This window comes from Anolis carolinensis, chromosome 4 (assembly GCF_035594765.1).
Source record: "Anolis carolinensis isolate JA03-04 chromosome 4, rAnoCar3.1.pri, whole genome shotgun sequence".
NCBI lineage: Eukaryota > Metazoa > Chordata > Lepidosauria > Squamata > Dactyloidae > Anolis > Anolis carolinensis.
In genome coordinates, this window is record NC_085844.1 from 248,339,132 (window position 1) to 248,361,363 (window position 22,232).

Here is a 22,232-nt window from a genome sequence, read left to right on the forward strand (position 1 = left end):
TTTTTAGGAAATTTCTCCTCCATTATGACTGATATTATTTCAGAATTCTCTTTGATGAGGTGGCTTTTATGTTTATTCCATATTAGTAAATACATTTTTAATAATATATTTCCCATTTGGTTGATTTCTTTTTAAAAATGTTCCTTAAAAATACCTTTTCTAATCTCATTTCTATATCTTTATTAATTGCATAGCATGTAGCCTTAACAGTTAAAGTGGTGTCAATCTGCATTAAGTGTATAATATAGACGTACTTCGAAATGAAGTACATTCATACATACATTCACTCAACATTCAGGAAGCAACGAGGAATGGCTACACTGGCGAATTAATGCAGTTTGACACCACTTTCACAGCCATGGTTTAATGGAATGTAATAATTGGAGTTGCAATTTTACAAGGCCATTTCATCTCAAGCATTCTGGTACTTCACCAAACGATTACTCCTAGGATCCCATAGAATTGACCCATGGCAGTGAAAGTGGTGTCAAGCAGAACTAAATCTCCAGTTTGGATGCACCCCTGGTCTTGAGAAAATACTGTAGGGCAAGGGGGAAGATACAGTTCCATTTCCCGGGAACAGAAAAGCCTCTGGCTCCTTGCTCTTGGCCTGGCATGTCGTGTTGTGGTTGGCAATTGACTTTGGCTGTAATAAGGCCTCCTCATCTCCCAAGGGACGGACAAAAGCAAGTTGGCACTGATAACGCCGGGCATCGTTAATCATGCTTTGGGCTTGCTTGTCAGTCTTAGAGTCCCGACGGGGCAGGGATGGTGGTTAGCGATGTCTCACTGAAGTGGTTGGCTGTAAACTACAGTTCACATGCAAAAATGGAGTGAAATGAATATTCAGCGTATAGTCGAGAGCTTGGATAAATTCCACTGCTTTTGGTTGGGACGTATGGCAACCCTGCGAATGGGAGATCTCCAAGGGTGCATCTAACCTGTAGAAATATTGCAGTTTGAAATCACTTGTGGTGGTGTCAAATTGCAGGATAGATCAGGCATGGGCAAACTTGGGCCCTCCAGGTGTTTTGGACTTGAACTCCCACAATTCCTAACAGCCTACCTAGCCTGCTGGTAGGCTGTTAGGAATTGTGGGAGTTGAAGTCCAAAACACCTGGAGGGCCCAAATTTGCCCATGCCTGGTATAGATGCACCCAGCTCATATATGACTGTATTTGTTCGCATTGGGACCTGCATTTTAGCTTGTGGAACTGGTCAGTTTGCGACATTTGCTCCCTTTGACTTCGAAAGCTCCAACTTGCAAGGAACTAAAATCCAGCAAAGGGCGTCAATTCAGCCGTTTGTGCCTCAGATCATGTCTGTTTATATTTTCCCGTAGCCTTAACTGCAGGCCCTGGGGACTCACCCGGAGCCAGGTCAGAGTGTGTGATCCTGTCTTCTCAAGGCATTTCACCTCCCGGCTTGCTGGTGGAAATCTTGCAGCGAGAGGAGGAGGATTGCCAAGTCCGTCCCAGCGTTTGACCTGAGCCTTTGGGGTTTTATAACTTCCCTTCTTCTCAAGAGTCTCCAGGAAAAGAAATATAGTCTCAGGGGAGAGAGAACAACCAGCGGCGTTTTCAGTTTGGCCTGTTAAAAGTTCTGTTCTCCTGTCTAAAAGGCTCAATTTTTGAGCCACTGGACATATAGCTGGGCTGTGATCTTTCTCTACTAGATGCTGTTCCTGATCCAGAAGATCCCATGGGTGCATCCACACAGCAGAATTAATGCAGTTTGACACCAGTTTGGCTGCCATTCCTCAATGCTATGTGATGGATGCCTGGGGGTTGTAGTTAGATGAAGTGCCAACACTCTTTGACAGAGAAGCCTAAAGTCATTGGAAAGCGACCCTTCCTATGATCGAGCCATGACAGTTAAAGTGGTGTCAAACTGCATTAATTCTGCAGTATGGATTCACCCATGGGGTCCACCAGATCAGGAATAGCAATTTCCAAGATCCAGCAATATGTCTCCCCTGAGATTTGAAAGTCTGAGACCTGGAAACTCCAGATGAGTCCCATGTTGCTTACAAAAACCACTGGAGCACGGAATTCATGCCAAGCAAAGTTTCAAACTTTACAAGGAAAACATTCAATATCTAGTATCACCTTCTGGCTAGAGTTGGGGACCTTCCATCTTGTCCATATTCTTCTTGAATTACTTTGTCCAGAACTAGATACAGGCAGACCCCAAGTTACAAACATCATACTTAGAAACAACTCTTAGTTAAGAATGGGGGCAAGACAACAAAAGGTGAGAGAAATCTGCCCTTCAGAAGGGAAATTCACTCCTCAGGGAGTTATTGCTATGGGGAAAGGGGTCTTCACTCAAGCTTTATTGCCAACCCTTGTTTCCACAATAAGCCAAATTTTTAAAAATCCAATGATCAGAGACAGAAAGTGAGGTGAAATCTTCTGAACTAGAATATATGGCAGTGTGGACTCTGATAACCCAATTTAAAGTCGATATTGTGAGATTTCCTACCTTGATATTCTGGGTTTTATTTATTTATTTATTTATTTATTTATTTGTGGCTCTTATATCCCGCCTTTCTCAGCCCTGGAGGGGACTCAAGGTGTCTTCACAACATACGTGTAAACATATAGTTGTCCTATTGCTAACTAATATCCACAATAGAACATAGGTAACAAACTGATTATAATCATTACAGGCGCAAGAGTAATGCACAAATGAAGACTGTTTAGAACATTACATCAAACATTATGTTCATGCTTGTATGTTTTTTTCAGTAACAGATAAGTATATTCAGTGACTGAGTACAACACTTTGAATTTCAGTATTGTCCCACACAGATAAAAGTCTTAGGAATGCATGGTCAATGAAATAAACAACTGATAATTTCTTCTGAAAATTGTGGTTCACACTTTAGATAAATTCCGCATTGTCCCATGCAAGTTAATGTCTCGGAGATGTGTATAAAGGAATATAAAACATAAAGGAGTGAAGAACAACAAGGATTCCCGGGTATTTTGCAATCCTCGTTTCTGGATCAAGGTGCATTACTCTTGCGCCGGTAATGATTATAATCAGTTTGTTACCTATGTTCTATTCTGGATATTAGTTAGCAATAGGACAACTGTATCTTTACATGTATTCATAGATTTCTGTGTACTTTTGTGTCTTCACAACATAGGCAATACCTTTAAAAACAAGATTATAATAAAAACAACCGCAGCATTACAACAATTAAAAGCATTTGAATCTATACAACAAGTTAAATCATGTGATCCCTAGGCATAGTATGGGGCCATTCCATAAGTCAAATCCACATCTTTCGTATCTAATTATTGCACTAGATTTTCAAAGTCTGGGTCAAAGAGCCACATTTTCATTTTGCGGAAGGTTATGAGGGAGGAAGCTGATCTAATCTCCCTGAGGAGGGAGTTCCATAGCTGAGGGGCCACCACGGAGAAGGCTCTGTCTCTTGTATCTGCCAATCATGCCTGCGAAGAAGAGCAGGGCTTCCCCAGATGATCTTAAACTCCGAGATGGTTCATAGAGGTAGATATGTTCAGACAAGTAAGTTGGGCCATATATATGGTTGTGTGGAAGGGATCATGGTCAAAGCACTCCCAGCAGATGGCTATCCAGTCTCTGCTTACCAACTTCAGAGACTTCCAAGCAATATATTTCGCCGTGAAACAGCTCTGACCCTTGGGAAGTTCTTCCTAATGTTTAAATGGAGTTTCTTTTCCTGCAGTTTGAATCCATTGCTATGTCCTCGTCTCTGGAGCAGCAACAAACAAGCTTGCTCCTTCCTCAATAGGACATCCTTTCAAATATTTATCTTATCATGTCCCTGCTTAGCATCCTCTTCTCCAAGCTAAACAAAACTGCTCCCCAAGGGCCCTTCTACACAGCCATATAACTCAGAAAATTTTCAGAAAACCCCACATTATCTGCTTTGAACTGGGTTATCTGAGTCCACACTGCCATATATCCCAGTTCAAAGCAGAAAATGTGGGATTTTATTCAGCTGTGTGGAAGGGCTCTGTGCCACTTCTCAGAAGGCAGGTTTTCCAGAATGTTGACCATTTTGGTAGCCTTTCTCAGGACATGTTCCAGCTTTTCCATGTCCTTAATGAATTGTGGATACACTACTCTCCATGAGATCTGACTAAAATTAAATGAAGAAGTATTATACCTTCACTCAAAGTAGACACTGTGCTCCTGTTGATATAGCCTAGAAGTGCATTGGCTTTTCAAATGACTGCGTCAACTCTGTTGACCCATTTTCAAACTGCAAAATGCTATTTTTCTGGCAAAGCACTTGTTTTTTCTGGAAACTTTCAAGACAAGCCACAATTTAACTGCATTAAAATACCAATTATTCAATATTAGAAGTAAATTGCCTGTTGTTTTATTCATTTGGGGCATTTTTGGAAGCAGTTGGTAAGCTCTTTATTGCTCCCCTAAGCTTATGCACCGACCAGCTTTGGAGAGCAGCAAACCCGTAAATACTCAAATCTGCAAATGCTAAGCACATGAATGTGAAGAGCCAATGGTAATCATCATCATCATATATTCTAGAATTTTCTTCCTTCTTTAGAGGATATTCAGAGGAGTCCTTCAAAGGGACTTGTGCATATTTCCAGCCCTTGTCAGAGATCTTGTAATAGAAGTTTTGAGGAATCCTTCTCGCCCTGTCAGCCCTGATGGGCAAATAAACATCCCGGCTGGTTCTGTTGACGTGGTTGGGCAGATTGCTCCTTGGAGCCTCTGCCCTTTGCTCTGCATTCAGAGCTAGAACCAGACCAGCCTCCCCTTCCAATCGCTTTCCAACACAAATAATGAGGCTTGTTCTACAACTCAACAAAAAGCTATGAGGATGGAAATGGACTGAAATCAGTAGACAGATCCGTCCAGAATTGAAAATTATCTGGCATTTTCTAAGCAATGACAAAGTTAATACCTCTGCCCTAACCATCTGTAAAAGAGTTAAGCCACTATAATTAGGGTGTGGTGGTTAATGCAATGGGAGTAGTATATAGGTTGTAGTTATACTGAGTAAGTTTGATGAGGATTGATGAGGGACAGGTGGTGGTTTGGAGAATTACTGCTGTGAATTGTGAGCTGTAAAGTCTGGATATTTTGCATATACTTCCTATGCTGCTGCAACAAAAGAGAAAGAAAAGCTTTCCTGCTTATGTGGGAAAGAACAAAAAATCACTGCATGTTTTGTTGTTTGATTAGAAGACTATGACAACTGTGTTTTTGGATACCTTATTCCTTAACAGGAACTAATAGAGTCACTTTGACAAGAATAGCAGTTTTACAACTGCATAAACCCCTGACATAATTAGCATGCTTTCACATAGGATATGGATTAGGTTTCTTAAATGTTGACCTAAGATATTTAGTGAGAAGAATCTCAGAGAGAGAGTGCTACCATGTAAAATGTTTGAACAAGTTAGACATTCACAATTTGATTACAGATCTGATTTAAATATTTTCTTAAGAAATCACCAGATCCTCCAGCATGACTGTATGGACAATTTCTGCTGGAAATTGATCATAATGTCATGCTGGACAAACTAGGGATTAGAATTGTGCACAGAATTTGTTTCTCCTCTTTCCTTCATGTCTTTCATGTCTTTCATGTCTTTCGTTTCTTTGGGAGCACGGAACAGAAATGCCCCTTCGGCTATGGAAATCAGCTTCAAATGAAAGCAAGCAGTACTGGGTTCCAGCTCCTGACCTGCTTTTTGGCATCACAGAGTAAGAGGAGCTCGGCTGAAGGCCCTGGCAGGTGCGGGTGCTACTGCACACTACACACACTCTCTCCTTGGAAGGAGAGTGCATGTGTGGCATGCAGGAGCTCTGTGCCTGCCAGGGCCTGCAGCTGAGCACCTCTTACTCTAGATTAAGAGGTGCTCAGCTGCAGGCCCTGGCAGGCACAGGTGCTCTGGCCCTGCACACCACACACACACTCTCTTTCCAAGGAAGGTGCGTGTGTGGCATGCAGGAGTGACTGCATTTGCCAGGGCCTGTAGCCAAGAGCCTCCTCTAGAGTAGAAACAGTAGGTAAGAAGAAGCCTCCTTAAAGCACATGCTGGGAAGAGGGATCTGGGTAGGAAGGCCCCTCCCCATAATGGGCCAATAGGAAACGGATCTTTTGGCACTGGAGAGCGAAAACTGTTGGGAATTGAAGATCCGTTAAGCTCTAATCACCCCCTTTATGAGGTAAATTCCCATTAAAATAGCAGAGAAAAATGCAGCGGTGAGACTTACGCGCAGTGTGAGTTTCGGAAGGTCTCTTTGTCTTCAGGAAGGAAAAGGGATGCAAAGTTAGCTTTAAAGTTTAAAAGCATTTATTGAGGCAAAAAGAAATCCATTGATGGATAGAAAAGTTTCAGAGTTAACTATCTAATCTAATAGATGGACTAAAAATAACAAAGCTCTAGATAGCTACATCTTGGCTAGTAGAGGGACAAAGGTGCGTCCTCTCTGGAACAAAGCAGGAAGCTGGAATGGCGACCAAACCTCGTGGGTCTCTTCTTCTCTAGGGCCATAACCATTCCAAAAAGGCCAAATTGGGGAAGTTACGTCAAAGCCCTGGGAGAGATCACATTTCTAAAGCATCAAAGGGTGGGGTTGACCTAAACAGGACATGAGGGAGGAAACAATAGTAAAGGCTAATCAAAGCATGCATGGAACTGGGGAAGGTGTCCCTAACTCTTTTCTAGGCTTCCTATCTAACCATAGAGACTTAAGCAGTACAGGATGACGTTTTTCCAACAAAAACAGATATCTGCTCTCCCAATTTTGGGAAGCTTCCAAAAATGGATCGGGGCCCCCACCGAAAGCCAGGAGACGAAACAGGTCAGGGTTTACCGTGAATGCACAACCCTGCTAGGGATTCCTAGAGGGGAAAAAAACCTCTGTCGGAATCTCTAGGCCATCCAATGCGATTTTATGATCAATTTCCCGTGGAAGCTGATTAGAGTTGCACTGGGGAATCCAGGAATTCCTAGGGAAATCTTATCTTAATTTTCTTATTTGAAATTTTGATTTTGGCAGAGGTTTTGTTGTCCCCAACCCCAAATCCAACACTTGGGTAGCTGAGTAACAACACCTTTAGTTGCTGAAGGTTCAGTGTTCCCAGCCTTTGTTCATTCGCAAAGAAGGCTCTTGGTCTTTCTTCATGTGGATGATATCATTCATAAGTATCAATTGTTGTTACTTAATTTTTTAAAAAAATTGCAATTCTTCTACTTTTTGGGAGGTCTTGTGCCCCTGCCCTAACCTCAGTGAGCTGATTATAGATATTCTCCCAACTGTCCTCCTTCATCAAATGCCTTTTTCTGTGCAAAACAACCATGTGCAAATTTTGCATGCAACCTACCCAATTTAGAAAACTCTCATTCATTTTGTCAGGGCTTCTCAACTCTTAAGGAACATTTCCAAAATTATACTTGTATTTTCCTTCCATCTCTATTCTGGAAATGTGGCAAAGGCCTGTTTTCATGCAAATAATCAGCAGTGCTTTGTTTTTAAAATGTCTTTATTGAGTAGTGAATGAACCAGACAGCAGCCCTGCTCTTTGATGCAATACAGACAATATACAAAAACCTCTTAGTAGTGGATGCATTCATGTGTTTGCACTAAACAGAAAGCAAAAAATTGTGTCGCAGTAACATACGGAAGAACAAGGAATCATTATTTTTTTTTATCCCGTAGTGCCTCCATGTGGTTACTTGTAGATATGAATGTGGAAAAAAGAGATCTTTGCTTTGGATAGCTTTTTGATGGAGATGAGAACTACAGCAGCAAACCTTGCCTTCTTGCATTTCCCCCTGTTTGTTCCTCAGCCAAAGTCCTGGTACAGTTTGATATACAATGCAACTTTTTATAACAAAAATAAACAAAAGACAAAAAATACTTCTTATATCCATATAAAATGAAGAGCGTTTTTTAAATACATGGACATTCTAGAAATAAATTCTTTATATTTTAATATATATATAATTATATAATATATAACCTTTATTTGTTATTTATAGAAACAATAAAATGTCATTTCGCTTCATCCAGAAAGGCAAAAAAAAAACAACAAAAAAAACAACCCACATATCTGACATACAAAATTTGCCCAAGAAAAATGACCTACGGAGACTTACAGTGCATGTAACCAGCTGTAGACATATTGCTTGCTGAGTGCTAAGGACCTATTATGCAATTAGCCACATTCAATAGCATTTCAATTAGATTTGTGCAGGACAGACAGACCCACCATTGCCTATTCAAGCCTTCTGCAAATAGCTATATATATATATATATATATAAGAGTCAAAATATGTATGCTTGTTTGCACCACAAAGGCTGTTGCTAGGTGAAGTGGCCTTTGTGATGTCACTGGGAAAGAAAGGCGACATGTGTATGATGAGAAGAGAAGAAGGAAGGAAAGAAAGAAACATAAAAGAAAGGAGAAGGAAAGGAGGAAGGGAAAATCAGGGGAAGAAAGAAAAGTAGGAAGGGAGAAAACAAAGGGAGGGAAAGAAAAACAGGAAAAAGGATGAGGGGAGAAAAGAAAAAGGGAAAAGGTAAGAAAAGAAGAAAACAGGACAAAGGAAGGGAGAGAAGAGAAAAAGAAGGGAACGGAAAAAAAGGAAAGGAAAGGAAGAAGAGGGGGAAAGTGTATGAGGGAAAGCAAGGGAAGGAAGGAAGGAAGGAAGGAAGGAAGGAAGGAAGGAAGGAAGGAAGGAAGGAAGGAAGGAAGGAAGGAAGGAAGGAAGGGAAAGAAAGAAAGAAAGAAAGAAAGAAAGAAAGAAAGAAAGAAAGAAAGAAAGAAAGAGAAAGAGAAAGAGAAAGAAGGAAGGAAGGAAGGAAGGAAGGAAGGAAGGAAGGAAGGAAGGAAGGAAGGAAGGAAGGAAGGAAGGAAGGAAGGAAGGGAAAGAAAGAAAGAAAGAAAGAAAGAAAGAAAGAAAGAAAGAAAGAAAGAAAGAAAGAAAGAAAGAGAAAGAAAAAGAAAAAGAGAAAGAGAAAGAGAAAGAAGGAAGGAAGGAAGGAAGGAAGGAAGGAAGGAAGGAAGGAAGGAAGGAAGGAAGGAAGGAAGGAAGGAAGGAGGGAGGGAGGGAGGGAGGGAGGGAGGGAGGGAGAGAGAGGGAGAGAGAGAGAGAGAAGGAAAAGGGAGGTGTATGAGGCAAACGAAGGAAGAAAGAGCCACAGAGAAAGCTTACCCACTGTTGCCAGAGTGTTATCATGTAGAGATGTAGTGAGATAGTAGACATGTGCACAAAATTCGTTCCTACCATTTCTTTCGTGTCTTCCATTTCTTCAGAAGCATGAAACAGGAAGCCCCCTCCCCACACAAAATTTGCTCGACATGAAAGCCTGCTTTCGTGTGCACCCAAACTTGCCTCCTTGCCTTGGAAAGAGAGTGTATGTGTGGTGGGATATGCAGGCAGGCCCTGAGCGCACCTGCAGCCAAGTTCTGGGCCTTGCTGTCTGCACACCCCGCCATTCAAGTACTCTTAGAAAGCGTGGTGGGGCATGCAGGCAGGCAGGCCTGGAGTTCAGATCCAGGTGTGCTCCGAGCCTGCCTACATGTCCCGCCATGCACACACTTTCAGAGAGTGTGGCGGTGTGTGTGTGTGGCAGGGCACGCAGGCAGGCAGGACCGGAGAGTGCCTATAGCTGAGTGCCTCTTACTCTAAGTAAGAGGTGCTTGGCTGCAGACACTGGCAGGGGCACACGCTTTCTGGGCCTGTCTGCACACCCTGCCACACATGCACTCTCTTTCTAAAGGAGATTGTGTGTGTAACAGGGCATGCAGGTAGCCTGCAAGTGCCCATAGCCGAGCGCCTCTTACTCTAGAGTAGAAACAGCAGGTGCAGGTAAGAAGAACACATGGTGGGAAGGGGAGCCAGTGAGTGAGGAAACCCCCCATAATGATCCAATTTTCGGGCCCCAAACAAAAGAACTGAAAACAACCCTCCCAATTTTGGAAGACTTACAAAAATGGATTGGGACATGAAACAGGACAAGGTTTCTCCTGAATGCACATGCCTATGAGATGGGAGCTAAAGAAAGGGAAAAGTAGGCAGACAGTGGCCGCAACAACACCTGGCCTACACCAGCTATATATACTAGTATACAATACTGATGCAAAGAGAGGAAGTGCTCTGGTACCACCCGTCTCCCTTCTGGTGTCTCTCTCCTTACCCAAAGAACAATTTTCAGAAGGTAAGGGTCTTCTCAATCCATGCACCTGGGATGTTATCTGGAATGAAGATTTCCGAGGTTCTGGATCCCAAAGAGAGAGCATCTCCACTGAGTTGCTTGTTGCACAAGGAGAGCTCCTTCTTTCTGGAGGCTTTCTCCAAATGACCCAAAAGGAGAGGGATAGACTTCTTTTCTTAGATACAGTACAACCTTGTACCCATGGGGAATATGATTCTGAACTTACCATGGAAACAGGACTCTGGGAATAATATGAACCCTACTGAAGTGAACAGATGTTACCATAGAACCTTACTAAAATTACCCCAGAACCCTATTGAAATGAACAACTTCTGCCAAATGTATCTTCTCTAAGAATCTTCTAGGTCCTTGAGGTTGAGAATTACCACGATGACCTAGAAAATTTCTGGAGAAGTGGGTAAGTAAACCCGAGGTCCCATGTGTAGAAGGTTTAAACTATGCATTGCATATTTATTTCACCTTTCTGCCCCGAAGGCCAATCTAATTCCAGATGGATGTAATCCAAGGCACCGATTCATTTTCAATTTAGGGCAGTGCAGAAGAAAATAACTAAAACAATGGAAATGTAAAACTAACCCAGAAGATTATATTAACTAGCTTTGTTATCAACCTCATAGAATACACAATTTTACGTTGCTGTTCATTAGGTGTGATCCTCGGCACCATATCAGCACATGGCAGGGCTCCTTTACACCAGGGGTTTTTGTTTCATCTCTAAGAATTCTTCTAACTCTTGATTCTAACACTGGGGTTTGAACAAAGATTCACTATTACTTTGCTAAGCAAATGGAAGTGATATATTGCTATGGCCAAGGCCAGTGTTGGATAGAGATGCCTCCTCTTTATTCCCCATTTCTTCTGAGTGGAGAGGATGAGCAAGTCAGAGCTCTTTGTAAGAAGGAAGCAAAGAGGCAAAGCGGCAGATTTTCAGCATTAAGGCAGAGAAGGTCTGAGCAGAATGTAGTTTTGGAGCATTTGAAAGCCAAGAACTTTGCTGTAGATCCAATATGGAAGCAGTGGATTTTGGGCACCTTTGGGGTTGTCTAAACCTGCACTCAACTAAATCAACATATATTGCAAAATATTAAAATATTTCCAGCGACCTACTTCCGAAGGATAGAGTCCAGGTACAAGGTTGTACCTCTTATAACTGGAGAGTAGGGAGAGTGGTCCATCCTGGAGGCCCACTGGGAGATTTGGATGAACCTCGTCAAAGCCAACCAAAGAACTCAATTGTCAGAGATTAAGAGCTCAAGATGGCCCCAGGAAATTGTCCTGGACCATCTCTTTGGCTTCTCCATCCTGCAAGAAGTCTCTTGCCTTTCTTGATCCCACTGGAAAGTCGGCTGAGATCAGGGAATGGTGGTCTAGTTGACTGCTCTACTGTCCTTGATGGGTCAAGAATGTTAGGTTCAATCCAGACACCTTTCACTATGGAGTAATGAGTTCTTTTAACTTGTTGGTTCCATGCCAAGGTGAAAGATATAATAAAATAGGTGGATAAGTCTTTTTGGAAAAGATAAGGAGTTATCCATCAATCTCAAGAAAAGAATCCATGTCAAGATTAACTGCTGTGCTACTTTGGAAAAAGATGTAACAATGCACTGGCAAATAATGGTCTTAGGTCTATGAGAGACTACATTTTCAAGTCCTTCATGGAGTTTGGGAAAAATCTTGGTAGCTTTGTGGAGGTCTTCTTCCTGAATACCTGGTCTGGAGGGATACCATTTCTTGTCTTCTGATGCAAAACCCTTTAGGGCATCGCTGTGTTTATTACACACCAGAACAGCACTCTACATGTTTCCCCCATTGGTGGCCTATGTGTGCAAACTCATGAACATTTCAACAAATCAGGACTTGGAAGTCTTGTGGCAGGGGAAGAGCTGGGGAGGCTGAAAATCTGGATCTGTAAAGGGTCTCGCATTCAGTAGGCCATAAAATGACCCCTCTTCTCTCTTTTTGGGAAGCAGGGCTAGAAGGCATAATTTGGATGGAAAGGAACCAGGAGAAAAACATAATGATGGGAAAAAGATTTCAGAGAGACTGCAGAGAGAGGCAGCCTCTCGGCCCACCACAGCGCCCCTGGTAGACCGCCTCGTGTGTTGCTCCCCAACCCTCCCCAGGACCATCCACTTGCTCCGAAATGGATTAGGTGGCCAGGAGAGCATCCAGTTTTTTCTTCCTCCTTTGTTTCCTTTCCCTCTTCTCTTTCCTTTTGTTTCCTTTCTTCTCTGAAAGTCAGAAACAACAACAAGATCCCATTAGTTCAAGGGTCATGGGGATTGATGGAGTCCAGCAACACTCTGGAGCAGGGGTCCTCAAACTTTTGAAGCCGAGGGCCGGTCCACAATCCTTCAGACTGTTGAGGGGCCGGATTATCATTTGAAAAAAATACAAACAAATTCCGATGCACACTGCACATGTCTTATTTGTAGTGCAAAAACAACAACGACAACAAGAACAATGAAAGATCAATACCATATTTAAAAATAAAAACAATTTTAACCAACATACATTGATCAGGATTTCAATGGGAAGTGTGGTCCTGCTTCTGGCCAATGAGATAGTCAAGTTAATTAGGGTTGTTGTTGTTGTTGTTGTTGTTGTTGTTGTTGTTGTTGTGTGCCTTCAAGTCATTTCAGACTTTGGGTGAGCCTAAGTCTAAAATGTATTTATTTACTACATTTATTTACTGCATTTATTTACTACATTTGTATCACACCCTTCTCACCCCAAAGGGGATTCAGAGTGGCTTACAAATTATATGTACATACAATATATTATATTATTAGCATAGCACAATATTAGCATTATATATTACTCTATTGAACTATACCACTATACTGTAATATTATTAGTAATATTATATGTAATATAGAATATATAATTAATATTATTATATGGTATTATTATTAGTGTTATACTATATTACATTATAATATTATTATCAATATTATATGTATATACAATATATTATATTATAAAACTGAGGGCGGGGGCCAGGTAAATGACCTCGGAGGGCTGCATCCGGCCCCCGGGCCTTAGTTTGGGGACCCCTGCTCTGGAGGGTATCAGGTTGGGGAATGCTGTGAAAGCAATAATTTAAAGATTGGCTACAAGACAGTTGCTTTTCACTCTACAGACTAGCCTAGAACTGGGCCAGAACTATGTGTACTGTTAAAATGGGAGTATTGTTCCATTATCCGGGTGGAGGCCATAAAGGGGGCACTAGAGAGAGAAGGATAGTCCATTTTACAGGGGGAGAGTTGAAGGGTAGCACAGTGTGTTAAAGCGCTGAGCTGCTGAACTTGTGGACCAAAAGGTGCCAGGTTCAAACCCCGGGAGCGGAATGAGCGCCTGCTGTTAGCCCCAGTTCCTGCCAACCTAGCAGTTCAAAAACATGTAAACGTGAGTAGATCAATAGGTACTGCTCTGGCAGGAAGGTAATGGCGGTCCATGCAGTCATTCCAGCCACATGACCTTGGAGGTGTCTACGGACAACGCCGGCTCTTTAGCTTAGAAATGGAGATGAGCACCAACCCCCAGAGTCGGTCATGACTGGACTTAACATCAGGGGAAAACCTTTACTTTTAGTTGAAGGAAGGAAATCATATCCCCCATTTGTACTGGTCATTCCCCCTCCTTCCCCTTCCCATATTATAAACAAGAATTGTTTCCATGATAGGGACATGAGTGGGGAGAATAACAGGAAAACAGAGGGAAATAGTTTTCCTCCGTCAACCCACCCTCCACCCCCATAACATGGACTATCCTTCTCTCTCTACTGCCCTCTTGTGGCCTCTGCCGGGATAATGGAATGATAACAAATACAGTAGAGTCTCACTTATCCAACCTTCACTTATCCAACATTCTGGATTATCCAACGTAGTCTGCCTTCTGCCCAGACCCACAGCTGTTTCTCTAGGCAGCAAGAACTGAAGTTTTTATGGATTTAACGTCTGACAGTGTTGTTACTGTAAGTTCATTTTATGCAATTCTATCTTTATTTGTGGTCAAGTTTTTAGTACCCATTGTTTTTGTAGTTAATGTTTTCAACACATTGTGATGTTTTGGTGCTAAATTCATAAATACAGTAATTACTACATAACGTTACTGTGTATTGAACTACTTTTTCTGTCAATTTGTTGTAAAACATGATGTTTTGGTGCTTAATTTGTAAAATCATAACATAATATGACGTTTAATAGTCTTTTCCTTAATCCCTCCTTATTATCCAACATTTTCACTTATCCAACGTTCTGCCGGCCTGTTTATGGTGGATAAGTGAGACTCTACTGTAGCAAAATTGAGGTACTGTACTCAACTTGAAGGCAAACAACAACAAAATGAAAACATAACATTTTCAAGATCGGAGAACCGTACAGATGAAAATGCCATGTTAGGAGACAATCCCAGACTTCAAGTTTCAACTGGCAGCAATAATAATAATAATAATAATAATAATAATAATAATAATAACAACAACAACAACAACAACAACAACAACAACAACAACTTCATTCTTGAATCCCACCACCATCTCCCCTATGGAAATCGAGGCGGCTTACACAAGGTACAAGGTGTCTAAAAAGCAGAACATGAAATAAAGCACAATATATAATTGAATAAATCATATAAGCATATAAACAACACCATAAAACTCAAAATAAAACAGCGCTCATCCATCAATGGTGATAACTAATGTAAACATGGCCAGGCTGTAAACAACAGAGCAAAGGAATGGGAATAAGTGCAGAGCTGTAACCATGGGGCAAGGGCATGGGATAATGGCAATAAGGATGCCTTATTCCCATACTGACCTATGATCTGTATAGTCTGGGGGTGCATCTACATTGTAGAATGAATATTGTATTCATAGAATCATAGAATCATAGAGTTGGAAGAGACTCGTGGGCCATCCAGTCCAACCCCATTCTGCCAAGAAGCAAAAAAAAAATCATATTCAAAGTACCCCCAACAGATGGCCATCCAGCCTCTGCTTAAAAGCTTCTAAAGAAGGAGCCTCCACCACACTCTGCAGCAGAGAGTTCCAGTGCTGAAGTTCTTCCTCATGTTCAGGTGGAATCTCCTTTCCTGTAGTTTGAAGCCATTGTTCTGTGTTCTAGTCTCCAGGGCAGCAGAAAATAAGCTTGCTCACTCCTCTCTATGACTTCCCTTCACATATTTGTACATGGTTATCATGTCTTCTCTCAGCCTTCTCTTCTGCAGGCTAAACATGCCCAGCTGTTGAAGCCGCTCCTCATAGGGCTCATTCTCCAGACCTTGATCATTTTAGTCACCTTCCTCTGGACACATTCCAGCTTGCCAACATCTCCCTTCAATTACGATGCCCAGAACTTGACACAGTGTGATTCCAGGTGTGGTCTGACCAAGGCAGAATAGAATAGAGGAGTAGCATGACTTCCCTGGATCTAAACACTATACTCCTATTGATGCAGGCCAAAATCCCATTTGCTTTTTTTGCTGCTGCATGACATTGTTGGCCCATGTTTAACTTGTTGTCCACAAGGACTCCAAGATCTTTTTCACAAGTACTGCTGTCGAGCCAGGTGTGTTCGTCCCCTCTATAACTGCTGCAATAAAATGCTATGGAATCAAGGGAACTGCAGTTTGGTAAGGCACCAGCAGCATTTGATAGAGAAGGCTGAAAATCCTGTAAAAGTACAACTCACATAGTTCCATAGCGCTGAGTCATCATAACTAAAGTGGTGCAAAGCTGCATTCGTTCTATAATGCAGATGCCCCCTTGCTTATCCCCACTCTTTCCTTTTTATGACAGGCATAAAGAAACAGTACTGTTCCATTATCTGGGCAGAGGCCAGAAGGAGGTGCTAGAGAGAGAAGGATAGTCCATTTTTATGGGGGTGGAGGGTGGATTGAAGGAAGAAAACTATTTCCTCCTATTTTTCTGTTATTCCCCCTACCTATGTCCCAGTTGTAGAAACAACCCTTGTTTATGAAATGGGAAGTGGGGAGGGGGAATTGTTGGGAATGGACAAGCCGTTAAGTTCTAATCACCCTCTTTATGAGGTAAATTCCCATTAAAATAGCAGAGTAAAAACTGCAGCAGCGTGAGACTTACGTGGTGTGAGTTTTGGAAGGCCTCTGTGTCATCAGGAAGGCAAAGGGGTGCAAAGTTAGCTTTAAAGTTTAAAAGCATTTATTGAGGTAAAAAAAATCCATTGATGGATAGAAAAGGTTTGGAGCTAACTATCTAATCTATCCTGTTCTAATACACATAGACGGATTAAAATAACAAAGCTCTAGACAGTTACATCCTGACTAATAGAGGACAGAAGTGTGTCCTCTCTGGAACAAAGCAGGAAGCTGGAATGGCGACCAGCCTCGTGGGTCGCTTCTTCTCTAGGGCCATAAACATTCCAAAAGCCAAATTGGGGAAGTTATGTCAAAGCCCTAGGAGAGATCACATTTCTAAAAACATCAAAGTGTGGGCTGACGTAAATAGGACGGGAAGCAGGAAACAATGGTGAATCATATCTAGGCATGCTTTGGAAACAGGGAAAGGATTCCCTCAATCTAACTCTACTACATTTAGACTTGAGTAGTCCAGGGTGATTCCCAACAGGAATAACCAGTGAAAACGGGGGAATTGGGTTTCCTCTTTCAGCTGTAAGATAGGCTATCCTTCTCTCTCTAGTGCCCTCCTGTGGCCCCCACCCGGATAACAGAACAAATAAAACATCTCCAGGTCCAGTGCTTCTGTTTTCTGTTGTCTTTTCATTCAGCTTGCATGACGGCTTCCCTTCAAAGTTTTTGTGCCCTTTGCTCAAGAGGATGAGTTCAGCTCCCTTAAGATTTTAAAAACAAAACCCAGAAAGCAGCTCTTGCATTAGCCAAAGCGAAGGAGAACAGCTGATGGAGCTTCCTGTTTTCCCACAATTTCCATGCCTTTTTGGAAAATTATCCCATGCCAGGCTGCATGAGGGTTTGGTTCAAAACAGGAAAAATATGCAGCTCTCTAGATGTAGTGGAACTATAACACCCAGTATCTCCTTAGCCAACACAGCCAGTAGTGAGGCATGCAGGGAATTGTAGTTTGCCATGCTACAGGCTGAAATCCCATGTAATTTTGGGGTAAATCTCCACATTGAGAGCTACAACTTGATTGTGTTACACAAGCCGTCAAAGGGCAATATAGCATGAAGCAATACGCAACCAAATCTCCAAGTGAATGCGCAACCCAATGAAGACACAATATGGGAGACGAGCGAGGAATTTGCTGATTATGTTCACAACGTTAGTCTTGGCTTTAATCTGGAACAGACTGGTCTACTCTTCTTTGATTGACAGCCACTGCCCGGGGCTTGAGGGGGTCTCTCCCAAATCTGATACCAGAGACCCTTCAGCTTCAGATGCCGAAGAATGAACCGGAGACCTTCTAGATGCCAACCAGGTGTTCTTCTTCTCTGAAGCCAAAGGCCCCAAAGGCCACGTTTGACACTAAGTGGGCTTCTAAGTCATCTCTCCCTATCTGCACATTTGTTTTTAGTCCTTAATAAATCCAAACGAAGTCCAGCATTTTGCCATTTGGAAGCTTCTCTTTCTCCCCGTTATGTATGTACATTTTGGCTTCTTTCATTTTGTAATAAAGGATTGATTTCCAAAGGCTGTTTCCAAACAAACAAGGTTATTATTTCATGTTTTAATATTTTGGGACGTATTAAAGAACATACATTCATTGATCACTACAATTATTGCATGTAGTACTAACCACAGATTTTCCTGCCAAAAAGATTCCTGTTTTCTGCACAAAAAATTTTTCTGAACAGAAAATGTGTTGGGGTTTTTCTTGCACAAATAACGTATTTCTACACAAAATAAACCCTATAGAACACTTCAATACTTCTGAATATAGGAAAACAATGTGAAGCACTGTGTGAAATACAACACTTGTCCAGAAAAAAATTAAATGAAGAAATACAAAATGGGTAGCACTTGAAAAGAGGGCATGTGAAAGGGATCTGGGAGTCGTACGCCCCATCTACACTGCCATATAAAACCCAGATTATCTGCTTTGAACTGGATCATATGGCTGTGTAGACTTGTAGAAACCCATTCAAATCTGTATTATTACCTGATATGATAATCTGGATTATTTGGCAATGTAGCTCCAGCCTTAGTAGACCGCAAACTGAATATGAGTCAAGAATGTCATGCAGCAGCTAAACAAAGCCAATGTGATTCTAGGCTGCATCAATAGGAATGTAGATTGAAGAAAATCATAGTCCTAGTCTCTTCTGCTTTTCTCAAAGATCAAGTGGAATAATAATCCTGTGTCCAGTTCTGGATCCCATAGTTCAAGAAAAATGCCGACAAGATGAAATATATCAAGATAGGCCAAAATAGGTCTAATATCTGGAAACTGTGAATCCTTCAAAGGAGAGACTAGAGAGGACTAGGTACATTGAGCTTGGAGAAGAGACGGCTGAGAGGGGGCAAGAGATCCATGTTTAATATTTGGAAGGACGTGTTCCCAGACTAGGACACAATGGAGTCATGGGTTCAAATATCAAGAGATTCCACCTCAACATTAGGAGGAACTTTCTGATGGTAAGAACTGTTTGGCAGTGGAAATGCTTCTTCCTGGGAGTCTGATGGAGGCTCCTTCTCTGGAGATTTTTAAACAAAGGCTGGATGGTCATCGATTAAGAGGGCTTGATTGGTGTCTTCCTACATGGTGGAAAGGCATTGGACAGAATGGTCCTAATGTTCTATTCCAACTACATGATCTATGACATTACGTAACAAAATTTGAAACATTTTATGTTCCTGTTTTGCAAGTGTTATTCCTGTTTATTTGTGTGGTCCTTACATTGAAAGTGGTTGTTCTGCTCCAGAAACTTCATTTTGTGGCTGCCACAAACTACAGTAGAGTCTCACTTATCCAAGCTAAATGGGCTGGCAGAAGCTTGGATAAGTGAATATCTTGGATAATAAGGAGGGATTACGGAAAAGCCCATTAAACATCAAATTAGGTTATGATTTTACAAATTAAGCACCAAAACATCATGTTATACAACAAATTTGACAGAAAAAGTAGTTCAATACGCAGTAATGTTATGTTGTAATTACTGTATTTACGAATTTAGCACCAAAATATCATGATATATTGAAAACATTGACTATAAAAATGGCTTGGATAATCCAGAAGCTTGGATAAGTGAAGCTTGGATAAGTGAGACTCTACTGTATGTTGAATTGGTTGTGTCTCAATGAGATTGTTATTGAAAAACTATAGCAAAATGTGTTATAGCAGGATGTCTCTCCTGCAAAAACAAAGTTTTTGCAGTGTAATAAGCTTTTTCTATATCTTTATGATAAAACCAATTAGGAAATGGCATTTATAACCTGTTGTGGCTCAGCCTTTGCCTTTGCATGACTCTGATGAAGATTCTGGGTTATATGTGCTTAATGATGGGATTCAGGATGAATTTGAGGATGACTCTGGTGCTGGGAATTATAGCAGCCTTCCAGCTGTGGGAAATGAAGAGCAGGGAGTTGTTCCCATGGGAATAAATCATGATGTTGTTTCTAACGAGGAATTTCAGGTGCAGGGCGTAGAAAGGGAGGATAGCGCTTTTCTGCCTGATAATGAGCTCAGTGGCCTTGACTTGGGGGATCTCGATCGGGACTGGAATTTAGAGGGTTGTGGAGAAGCCTTCGCATAGCCAATAAACAAGAGTTGAAAGGGCAAAGAAACACCTTTATGTTGTGCTTTTAAAACAGTCTGTTTGCAGAGAGCTCTCTGTCAATACAACTCTATCGCTTGATCTAGAAGCAAGTCTGCTTTCCTGTGCCAAGCTTGATTTCCTGTAATATCTTGTGGATATATTCTGTTTGTTGGGACTTTTGGCTTCCATGAAAAAGGACCATGTTTTATGGACTTTTTGCTTACAGCCTTGGTTTTGTACCTATCTTTTGGAACTGAACTTTTTCCCTTTTATGAACTATCATTTGCCTATTCTAAATAAATTACAAAAGACCACTTCCTGTGTGTGGCTTGGTGTCTTTAGCAAGGTGAAGCTAGCCTGAGATGCGACATAAACCAGGAACAAGCACTGTGTTACGTAGTGTGAAAGCCACCACAGTTGTTCCCCCTTACATGCGAAGATGAAATAGGTGAGGATTCAGACCCTTACCTCCAGGGCAGCGCTTCTTCATGCGGCATTTCCTGGACTCAGTCAGCACCGGGCATGCCTCCGCTTCCTCTTTGCTGCTCTTGATGGCCTCCCGGCTCCTTGCAGCTGAGCCCCACCGCCAGCCACATGTCCGCCCTTGGTTGGTGCAAGGGCTCCAGTTGCCCCACGGCCCCATCTCACACTTTTCTGGAAGGGAGAGAAAGACACAAAACAATTACAACCACATCACCAAAAAAATTGGGAAGTTGGACAGGGGCGTTGATGCTGCACAATGGGCAAAAATGTTCAAGCACTTCCGTAGAGGTGTGTACAGGGGCATATGACCCTAATGGGGGCCTTTAGACCCGGAAGCCTCATTGTAAATTGCTTTTGTTCTAGGGTAAGATGGGCCCCACTTTTCTGGCCCCGAAGCTGCTCACTTCAAAAACTCAGTATGATGTTTGGAGTAAATTTTGACACCCAACTATCAGAAAGCCCCACATGCAAAAATACACTCATCTACATGGTTACCCCTGAACCATGAACTTAACACCCACAAACTGAAAACAAATATTTGGGATTGGTGGTGTGTGCTGCCATAGGGTCAGTTTTGGAGTAGAAATTGGGCCATGGACCTCACATGGCTTTTCTAGTTGCTCAAGGGGCAGTTTGGAGCTTCTTTTGGGTAGACTTAATGTCATCTGACACCTCTTTGATGTCATGACTCAATGCTATGGAATCCTGAGAGTTGTAGTTTGGTGAGAAACCAGTACTCTTTGGTGGAGAAGGCTAGAAGTGCCACTCCCATGATTCCATAGCATTGAGCCATAGCAGTTAAAGTGGTGTCAAACTGCATTCATTCTACAGTGCAGATGCAAACTGCCATTGCGGAAGCATCCAAGGTGGCGAAAATAGTGGCCGGCCTCCCAAGGGGCTGTCAGAGTATTTGCAGCACAGCAGTAGTTAGATGAAAGCAGTGGAACGCAGAAGGAAGAGACACTCAAAGACGTTGGTAAAACTATTTACAAAGTTTTACTGTATGCAGCAGTAATCAACACAAACAGACTTGCAGACAACAGACAAACATAGGACTGCTCTGTTCTCCAACAGAACTTGACTCAAACTCTAGGCAGACAGAACTCAACTGAACTGAACTGATGCAATCATTATGCACAAACACTTGTGTCTGGATACTCCCTAGTTCCAGCCACACATCAAGGTCATCATAGCTTCTTGGCAATTAACTCTTTCCACATTATGGTACATTCTGGATGATGCAATCAGTTGCAATACAAGCATGGCACAAATTGCATTTAAACACTATCAATACACAAATCCCACATTAACAGGGGCAAGGGTTACTTGCCTGGCTTGCTGAGGCATTCCTGGGTACTGGGCTGGGCTATCGTGTCTAGGGGACACGTGCTTAAGCATTTGCCTTTGTGCAAGTAGAATTGCTGTTTGCATTTTATGCAGAAGTCTTTGCTGAAGCAACTCTCACAGTTGGGCGACCGGCATTCTGCAGACGTAAAAAGAGAATCCATGAGCTGCAGCAATGGTCAACTAAAACATGGAAATCAGCATAGAGATTTTAAATAAACATGCCGAATATTCCCAGAAGACGGGGACTGTTGTTGTCCACCCCTATACTGCAACATCCACAATGCACCTGTCAATATGCACCCTCCATCTCTCTCATCACATGGTTGCCAGCATGGGACATTCATGAAAGCCAAAGCTCTCACAGAGCTCTACAACCATCTGGAAGCGGCGAAAGGGCACATTGACACTATCCCAGGGGTTCTCAGCCTGGAACCCTCAGATGTTTTGGCCTTCAACTCCCAGAAA

The 22,232-nt window shown here is 42.1% G+C and overlaps 1 protein-coding gene across 1 annotated transcript in view; it reads right to left on the reverse strand.

The window, feature by feature from the left end:
* Window positions 1–7,507: 7,507 nt before the first annotated feature.
* Window positions 7,508–22,232, reverse strand: part of rspo4 (R-spondin 4) — a 56,691-nt gene continuing 41,966 nt past the window's right edge. Inside the window, exons 3-5 of the mRNA XM_062979119.1 lie at window positions 21,760–21,903; window positions 20,406–20,591; window positions 7,508–12,455 (exon numbers count right to left, since the gene is read on the reverse strand). Of these exons, the coding sequence (XP_062835189.1) occupies window positions 12,373–12,455; window positions 20,406–20,591; window positions 21,760–21,903 (413 nt within the window). The 3' untranslated portion in view covers window positions 7,508–12,372. The remainder of the gene's footprint in view (window positions 12,456–20,405; window positions 20,592–21,759; window positions 21,904–22,232) is intronic.